The 8,680-nt window shown below is 62.2% G+C and overlaps 1 protein-coding gene across 4 annotated transcripts; it reads left to right on the forward strand.

Moving 5' to 3' along the window:
- Window positions 1-4,826: 4,826 nt before the first annotated feature.
- P2RX2 (purinergic receptor P2X 2) lies at window positions 4,827-7,583 on the forward strand. Of its 4 annotated transcripts, XM_054712640.1 has the most exons (11): window positions 4,827-5,002; window positions 5,196-5,331; window positions 5,417-5,488; window positions 5,567-5,642; window positions 5,714-5,810; window positions 5,943-6,023; window positions 6,128-6,266; window positions 6,535-6,665; window positions 6,862-6,952; window positions 7,041-7,106; window positions 7,207-7,583. In XM_054712640.1, the coding sequence occupies exons 1-11, from the start codon at window positions 4,827-4,829 to the stop codon at window positions 7,570-7,572; spliced, it is 1,431 nt and encodes a 476-aa protein (XP_054568615.1). In that variant the 3' UTR covers window positions 7,573-7,583. The 4 variants fall into 4 exon arrangements, with proteins under 4 accessions (XP_054568615.1, XP_054568616.1, XP_054568617.1 ...); XM_054712641.1 differs by lacking the exon at window positions 5,417-5,488; XM_054712642.1 differs by lacking the exons at window positions 5,417-5,488; window positions 5,567-5,642 and having other exon boundaries at window positions 4,827-4,934.
- The last annotated feature ends 1,097 nt before the right edge of the window (window positions 7,584-8,680 follow it).

The following is an 8,680-nucleotide window of genomic DNA, read 5'->3' on the forward strand; positions in this document are numbered from 1 at the left end:
TTCTAGAGCAGCTTTAGGTTTACAGAAAAATTGGGTACCAAGTCCAGAGAGGTGCCATAGACCCTTCTGCTGACCTTCCGCCTCAGTTTCCCTCGCTGTTAACATCTTACCTTGGTGTGGTCTGCTTGCTACAGCCGATCGGCTGGTATCGATCCACTGTTAGCGCCCCAAGCCCATAGTGGGCATCGGGGTCCCTCTGTGGGTTTGGACAAACACAGGACGTGGTCATCATTTCAGCGTCACACAGACCGTCTCCGCTGTCCGTCCCGGCAAACGCGGGCCTTTCTTCCGTCCCCGTCGCTCTGCCTGGAGTGGGCCCCTGTCACTGAGCAATCATGTGCGTGGAGGGTCCCTCCATTGTTGCAAATTGATTTTTATTGCCAAATGGAAATAGGCTTTTAACAGCCCTTTCCCCAGGGACCAGCGGGCGCTTGGTTAGTTTAAACAAGAGCATGTCAGTGTCCGGCCCGTGTGGCTCCGTGGTTGAGCGCTGACCTGTGAACCAGGAGGTCACGGGTCGATTCCAGGTTCAGGGCACAGGCCCGGGTCGCGGGCTCGATCCCCCGTGGGGGGCGTGCGGGAGGCAGCCGGTCCATGGTTCTCTCTCCTCACGGATGTTTCTCTCTCTCTCCTTTCCTCTCTGAAGTCAGTAAAGACATATATTTCTAGAAAAGTGGTTAAGGTGGTAAAAGTTGAGCACGGTAACAAAGAAGCCACCAGCACCTCTCCAGGGGCCTGGAGGGGAGTGGCCTCTGACCTGGGGGAGCCGCCGGGCACAGCCCCTGGTTGTTGGGAGACTTTCTGTTACGGACGGAGCCTCTTTCCCGTTTGTTCACAAATCTCTCAGGTCAGACACCTCTCCAGCTTTTCCTGCCTCACATGGACGGCCGGGCTGACCCCACAGCCTCTCCACCTGCCGAGTAAAAGCTGAGACGCCCGACGTGGGCGGGACAGATCTCTAAACCACAGCGACCACGGTTTTGTTAATCCTCACCGGAGGATTTTTTCCCATTGATTAAAAAAAAACTTTTTTTTTTTTTTTTTTCCATTTGAGAGGGAAGGAGGAAGGGAGAGGGATAGAGAGAAACATTAATGAGAGAGAATCATGCATCGGCTGCCTCCTGCACGCCCCCTACTGGGGATCGAGCCCACAACCCGGGCCTGTGCCCGGACTGGAATCCAACAGTGACCTCCTGGTTCCTAGGTCCACACTCAACCCCTGAGCCACGCCAGTCGGGGCGCACAGCTACCACTTCCTGAGCATGGAGCCCTCCCATCGGGGCACAGGGGCTGTCCCAGCCTGTCGCAGCTGAGATGCCCGTGTGTCCCTGGCTCTGGCTCGGCCGCGGGCATTCTCACACACAGAGAAACAGACCGTGTGGTGGAGGCGTGAGCTCCGATGGTCCCTGCAGAAGAACTGCCCCCCAGCCGCTGACACGCGCCCCTCAGCGACAGCAGCCCTACCTTTCTCTCGGTCCACCTGCTCGGCTGCGGAGAAGAGGGGCCGGCCAGGTGCGACGGCGGAGTCACCCACCGCCAAGCTGTGGCAGAACCTCTGGGCCACCTCTCAGCCCTCCTTCCTCTGTCCTGCCCCCGCCTTCCACCGAGAGGGCGTCTTTCATCACCCGCCCGAGACCGGGGCCACGTCCGGTCCCTTGGACAGGAGACCTCCGGCCCACACAGGTCCCCGGAGCCAACCACATCCGTGGCCGGAAGGCAGCGCTGGTCAGTGACCAAAGCCTCCCGGGCTCTGCCCCAACGCAGGACCAGGCTGAGAAGCCAAACCGGTCCCCTGTCCGTCGTGCGGCCCCGCCCCCCCCCCCCGGATCCCCAGGGGCCTGCTGGGCGGCTGATGGGGGGGGGGGGGGGGGGCCGGGGCCAAGCTCCGGGCAGACGGCGTGTTTGTGCTCTCGCTTATGCCTGCACAGTGTGTTCATAACAAACACCTACTGACTGGCTTGTGATTGGCGGAGTGCCAGGCTCGGTGCCAGGCTGTGGCCCTCCCATCACCTCGGAGCTCCAGGTTCACCTTGGGAAGTGGACCCATCCCCAGACAGGTCACAGGGAGAGTGTGTGGGGGGGGTGCCTTTAGGGGTGGTGGGGATGCCCAGAGGGAAGGCCTGGGTGATGGAGGGTAGTTTTTAAGAAAATGTGTTGTTGTTGATTTCACAGAGGAAGGGAGAGGGAGAGAAACATCAATGATGAGAGAAAGGATCCCACACGCCCCCTACTGGGGATGGAGCCTGCAACCCAAGCATGTGCCCTGACCGGGAATCGAACCGTGACCTCCTGGTTCATAGGTTGATGCTCAACCATTGAGCCACACTGGCCGGGCAGGGAGGGTATTGTAAGGAGTGGGGAAGGGGGTCTGCAGGAGATGGGAGGGAGAAGAGGGGGTGAAGCCAGGTGTTGGGGAGGGTGGGAGGGGTCAGGCCCTAGAGGAGGGCAAGCCTCGTCCTATGGGGTCAAGAGTGTTTCAGCCGCAGAACAGGGTCAGAGAGTTTGAGAAAGTGGGCACCAGGTGGGACAGGCTGAGCGGCTGGCGGGGAGGGAGCCGGGAGCCACGAGGCAGCAGCCCGGGAGGAGGCGGCTCGGTGTTGATGGCTGGGAGCCCGGAGGAGACCTGGGGTTGGGAGGGTTCGGTGTAGCCAGGGCCTCGCAAAGCACCTCAAAACTCAGTGGCACGAAAGGGCATTTTACTGTCTCTCGGGGCTCACGGGCAGCTGTCACTCAGAGGAGTCGCTGGGCAGCGGCCTCGGATGGCAGCGGGGCTGACTGTCCCCGAGGCTTTGGACAAGCACGGGCTGGAGCCTGGGGTGGCAACACCCGCCCGCACGGCTGGCTGCCCCTGAACCCGTGCCGGAGTCCCAGCAGGACCTGAGAGGCTGTGGCCAGCCCAGGAGGCAGCAGCCTCAACCCGCCCCCCCCCCCCGCCCCCAATCGGCCAGGCAGGGCGGGAGGAAAGACGCGAAGTCACCTGAGCTTGGGCTGAGTGCCTGAGCCGTCAGCTGAAACCCCAGGAGCGGACAGTATCACTGGGACAGGGACAGCGTGTAGGTGAGGAGAGGAGGGGCCGGCCCGGGGTTTGGGGTTTCTTTTCGGCAGGGGTGCCGAGAAGGAGATGTTCTAGAATTAGATCCTGGGGATGTTTGCAGAGCCCTGTGAATATACCAGAGACAACACACTGTACATCCTGAGCGGTCTGGCCTGTTGTATCTCAATAAAGCTCTTTAGCAAAGGAAATCTAGTTGAACTTTTACCGAACACTTTGATTTTAGGTTGTTATTTATAAATAATTTTTTATTCTCTCCTTGCCAGAGAGTAACAGTTCCTTTTAACCAAAGGTTTTAGAATTCAATGGACTTTTTTTTTTTTTTGCTTGTAAAATGCCTTTTTAAATAAAGAGCCATGATTAGCTGTGGTTACAAATTTGCATTAGTAGTTTCCACTCGATTTCTCAGATTTCCTGCCAGCCGGCGGCGAGACGCCTGATCTAAACCTCTATCCGGTGTGTGCGCGCTCCCCGAAACCGATCCAGCACAGGCGTTCTGGTGAGTGCACCCCCAAAAACAAGGCTACCTCGTCGGGGACGCTCTTAAGCTCTCCTGTGGCCCAACCCATATCCCTAAGGACACAGGCAGAAAGTCCATCTCAAACGATGAAAGAAATTAAATTCTATCCTTTCTTCCTGGGGAAGATAAGGAGAAAACACTGCGGGTATTCAGGAGAGGAAATGCCTGCAGGCGGCCGGCAGGGCGGCGCTCCGCCCCCCGGGAAGGTGCCGGCGGGCAGTGCCCTGCGGGCTTCTCTGTGTTGCAGGAATTCAAAGACTTTTGGCCCAGCCTTCTGGGCGGGAACCTCTTTTTGTTGTTAATTCTCATCAGAGGATGTTCTTCCGTGGTTTTTAGGGAGGGAAGGAGAGAGAGGGGAGGGAGGGAGGAGAGAGGAAAAGATCGTGGTTGGGTGGCTGCCTCCTGGGGTGGGGATGGAACCTGCAACCCAGGTCCGTGCCCTTGACCGGAATCAAGCCCAAGACCCTTGGGTGTGGGCCGATGCTCTGACCACTGAGCCCACCAGCCAGGGCAGCGTGGTGCATTTTTATCTATTATTATTTTAAATATATATTTTTATTAATTTCAGAGAGGAAGGGAGCGGGAGAGAGAGAGATGGAAACATCCATGATGAGAGTCATGGATCGGCTGCCTCCTGCACGTCCCACACTGGGGATCGAGCCCGCAATCCGGGCCTGTGCCCTTGACCCAATCGAACCCGGGACCCTTCGGTCCAAGGCCGACTCTACCCACTGGGCGCACCGGCATCAGAAAGGATTGCCCCCCCCTTTTTTTTTTCCAGATTTATTTTATTTTTTTAATTTCTTTATTGATTAAAGTATCACATATTTGTCCTCATCCCCCCATTCCCATCCCACACCCCTCCCCATACATGCCCCCACCCCCCGAAAGGATTGCCCTTGAGCTCAGTTCTCACCGCGAAGCGGACGCCGGTGGAGACGCGGAGGGAGGCGGGTGCTGCCCACGTCCCGCGCCCCATCTTCAGACCCGTGTCCTCCCCGGGGACGCCCTCCCCGCGCCTCCCCCGCCCGGTCCTCCCCGGGGGCCCCCGCTCTGGGTCCACCTGTGACACCTGCCAGGTGCGCCGGGCGTCCAGGCCCCGCAGCCGCAGCGCCGGGGACCCCGACTTGGGGCGGGAACGGGGCGGGGCGGACCACGCCCTGGAGGCCGCCCCGCGAGCCCCCGCCCCCGCCCCCGCCCCCGCGGTGCGCGGCGCCCGACAGCTGCCGGGCAGCGGTTCCCCGCGGCGGGGCCATGGCGGCTGCGGAGCCCAAGCCCCCGGCGGGTGCGGCCGCGGCCCGGCGCCTGGCCCGGAGCTGCTGGTCCGCCTTCTGGGACTACGAGACGCCCAAGGTGATCGTGGTGCGGAACCGGCGCCTGGGCGTCGTGTACCGCGTGGTGCAGCTGCTCATCCTGCTCTACTTCGTGTGGTGGGTGCGCGCGGCGGGGTCCCCGGGCCGGGCCGGGGTCCAGGGAGGGGGCGAGGGGCCCCGGGGCCCGGCGGGCGCGGGAGGAACGCAGGGTCCCTGGGGCGGAGCGGACGCAGGGTCCCCGGAGCATGGAGAGGGGGAGGCGGGCAGGACGCGGGGCCGGACGCCCTCAGAGCTGGCTGTGTCCCCACAGGTACGTGTTCATCGTGCAGAAGAGCTACCAGGACCGGGAGACGGGCCCGGAGAGCTCTGTCATCACCAAGGTCAAGGGCATCACCTCCTCGGAGCACAAAGTGTGGGACGTGGAGGAATATGTGAAGCCCCCCGAGGTGCGCCCCGCCCCGGCCCGGCGGGTGGGACCGAGGCAGGCGGGGAGCCGCCGGAAGGGCCAACGTCCCCTCTTTCTGAGCCCAGGGAGGCAGCGTGTTCAGCATCATCACCAGGATCGAGGTCACCCCCTCCCAGGCCCAGGGCACCTGTCCGGAGGTGAGGCCGGGGCGGGGCGGGCGGGTGCTGCCCCTGGCGGGAGGGTGCCCAGCCCTGACGGAGCTCTCTCCTCCCTAGAGTGAGAGGGTCACCAACGCCCCCTGCAGCTCGGACGAGGACTGCGTGGCCGGGGAGCTGGACATGCTGGGGAACGGTCGGTGTGCGTCTGGGTGGTGGGGGTGTGGGGCCAGGGCGCCCTCTCCACCTGAGCGCATGTGCCCGCAGGTGTTCGGACGGGGCGCTGTGTACCCTATTACCACGGGGCCTCCAAGACCTGTGAGGTGTCCGGCTGGTGCCCCGTGGAAGATGGGGCCTCCGTCAGGTGCGCCCCCCCCACCTGGGACCCAGGTCCACCCTGCTCCTTCCTCCTCAGAGGGTGTGCGTGGGGGTGGGGACGGTGCGGCTGCGGAGGGTGAGGGTGGGGAGACTAAACACATGCAGTCTGTCTCCTCAGCCAGTTTCTTGGTAAGATGGCCCCCAATTTCACCATCCTCATCAAGAACAGCATCCACTACCCCAAGTTCCAGTTCTCCAAGTAAGAGCCTTTGGGTGGGAGAGCCTTTGGGTGGGAGAGGGGCCGGGCAGGGGAGGAAGCTGCCTCCTGGGGATGCCCCGCCCACCCGCTCCTGGCGTCCTCAGGGGCAACATTGAGATGCGGAAGGACGGCTACCTGAAGCACTGCCTGTTCGACGAGGTGTCCCACCTGTACTGCCCCATCTTCAGGCTGGGCTTCATCGTGGAGCGGGCGGGGGAGAACTTCACGGAGCTGGCCCGCACGGTGAGGGAGGCGCCTGGCCAGCCGGCCCTGCTCGCAGAGGATCGGCGCCCCATCTGGCCATGCATGGCTCCTGCTAAACCACTGACTGGTCATACAGGCAGCCCCTCTTCCCCTCCTGCCCCAGAAGTGGGTGCTCACCAAGCCCCCCGGTTCTCAGCCCCGAGCTGCCCCACCATGTGCACCCCAGGCACCGCCTCAGGGTGGGACCCCAGGGCTGAGGGTCCTGTGTGCCCGCCCTGACCCCATCTCTGTGCCCACTTCTGGGCAGGGTGGTGTCATTGGGGTCATTATCAACTGGGACTGTGACCTGGACCTGTCGGCGTCCAACTGCAACCCCAAGTACTCCTTCCGGAGACTCGATCCCAAGCACACCCCGGCCTCCTCTGGCTACAACTTCAGGTACGTGGGCCCTGGGACACCTGGATCCTCACCCAGCTGTGTGGTGGCTTGGGAGCAAACAGGAGGGGCCAGGGATGGGCAGTCTCGGTGCTGCCCCACTCTGGCCACAGGCACGCCCACCACCAGTTCCTCAGGGTCGGGCAGCGGGGCTCGGCGTCTGGCCTTTGTTTCAGGTTCTGACGTCCTCCCACCCCAGGTTTGCCAAGTATTACAAGATAAACGGCAGCACCACCCGCACCCTCATCAAGGCCTACGGCATCCGCATCGACGTCATTGTGCACGGACAGGTAAGCCAGCCGGCCCTACTTACTGGGGTTCGGGTGTCCCCACCACACGACCTGCACCTGCTGGTCTGAGGCAGCCTCCTCTCCCCAGGCAGGCAAGTTCAGCCTGATTCCCACCATCATTAACCTGGCCACAGCGCTGACCTCCATCGGGGTGGTAAGGAGCACGCGCTGGGGTCTGGGCACGTGTGTGTGCGTGTGGTGGTGGTGGTGGGGCGGGGGTTAGGCCAAGCCCTCACATGATTTGCTGGCCACAGGGCTCCTTCTTGTGTGACTGGATCTTGCTAACATTCATGAACAAAAACAAAGTCTACAGCCACAAGAAATTCGACAAGGTGTGTACGCCACAGCACTCCCCAGGTAGCTGGCCTGTGACCCTGGCCCTTGTTTTGGGCCAGGCCCCTCCGCCCCCCTGTGCCTGCTCCACAGACCCAGGCAGACCACAGGACGAGGGGCAGAGCCAGGCCCAGGCTGTCCCACCATCACGGCCTGGTCCCACCTCTGCCCCGTCTGAGCAGATGGTGGACACTCCCGATCGGGGTGCAGGACCAGGGCCTCAGGCCTCGGCGCCTCCCCAGCAGGACTCCACGCTCACAGACCCCCGAGGCTTAGCCCAGCTCTGAGCCCCCTCCACCCCTCACACTGCCAAGGCTGGCCTGAAGCAGGTGGGACCAGCATGGAGAGCCCATCCCTGCCCACACATGCCTCCTCACAGCTGGGAACCAAAGGGCCCCATGCAACTGGGCAGGGGGCTGGAAGGGGGTAGCACCCTGCTCCCAGCTGCCCCCTTCCCCCCAGATCCTCATCCCTCTGCCCACACCCGCTGCCGGGCTCCTAGCCAAGAAACCACGTCCAGAATCCAATAAACCTGTGACCAGTACCACCGTGCCCTGTGTTTTGGGAAAAGTGTGTGGAGGCCCTGAAGACAAATATACAGCAGTGGGTCCCTGTGCAGGGGCTGCAGGTGCCTAGCCAGCCGTGCAGGGCCCAGGCTCCCGGCTGCCCTCTAGTCCAGCCTGGTCCGGCACATCTGACCAGGGCCGGCGGTGGGGGTGAGGCTGAGTGCATGATGACCCTGCCTTGTCTCAGCACTGCCGGTCAGTGCCTTCACCAGCTTCCTCAGGGGTCACCCCAGGCCCCCAAATAAGGGAAAGGATGGCAAGGAGGATGGCAGCCAGGAGGGAGGGGAGGAGTGGTTCCCAAGGAAAGCTGCTGGGCTGCCACTTGGTGTGGCAAGTGGGTGGGCAGGGCAGGAGCCAGCACTAGCCTGGCCAGGCCTGTGGGTAACCTGGCTCCTGTGTCCTCAGATACAACTCATTGCATTGAGCAGACCAGCAGTTTGGCTGGACATGGTTTCTCTAGCAACAGTGGTGGCGTGTGCAGGCGTGAGGAGGCATGAGCCAAGCACCTTACACAGACCTCACCAGTGGTTCCATCACTCCCAAGCTCAAGGGGAGGGAGGGTTCAGACCATACCAGCCCTGGGGCCCCCAAGTCTGAATGACCTTCCCACCTGCCTACACCCGACTGTTGGGCTTGCCCCACTAGCTGCAGCCAGCAAACGCTCCATTTGACCCCACCCGGCCACCTCCAGCATCCCCCCCCACCCCCCCGACACTGGCTGCACAGGTCACCCAAATGCCTGACACCCATGGGTCTGGCTCACAGACGTCCAGCTCTAGTTTCGGAGAAACTGGCTTTTCCTGTCAGGGCTGGACTGCAAGCTCAAGAA

This window comes from Eptesicus fuscus, chromosome 23, assembly GCF_027574615.1.
Source record: "Eptesicus fuscus isolate TK198812 chromosome 23, DD_ASM_mEF_20220401, whole genome shotgun sequence".
Taxonomy (NCBI): domain Eukaryota; kingdom Metazoa; phylum Chordata; class Mammalia; order Chiroptera; family Vespertilionidae; genus Eptesicus; species Eptesicus fuscus.

Excerpts from the sequence above, each read along its gene's own strand:
- P2RX2 (XM_054712640.1), top strand. The coding sequence starts at position 4,827 with ATGGCGGCTGCGGAGCCCAAGCCCCCGGCGGGTGCGGCCGCGGCCCGG. Across the intron at positions 5,003-5,195 it reads ATCCTGCTCTACTTCGTGTG|GTACGTGTTCATCGTGCAGA; the intron begins GTGGGTGCGCGC and ends GTGTCCCCACAG. Across the intron at positions 6,024-6,127 it reads CCCAAGTTCCAGTTCTCCAA|GGGCAACATTGAGATGCGGA; the intron begins GTAAGAGCCTTT and ends TGGCGTCCTCAG.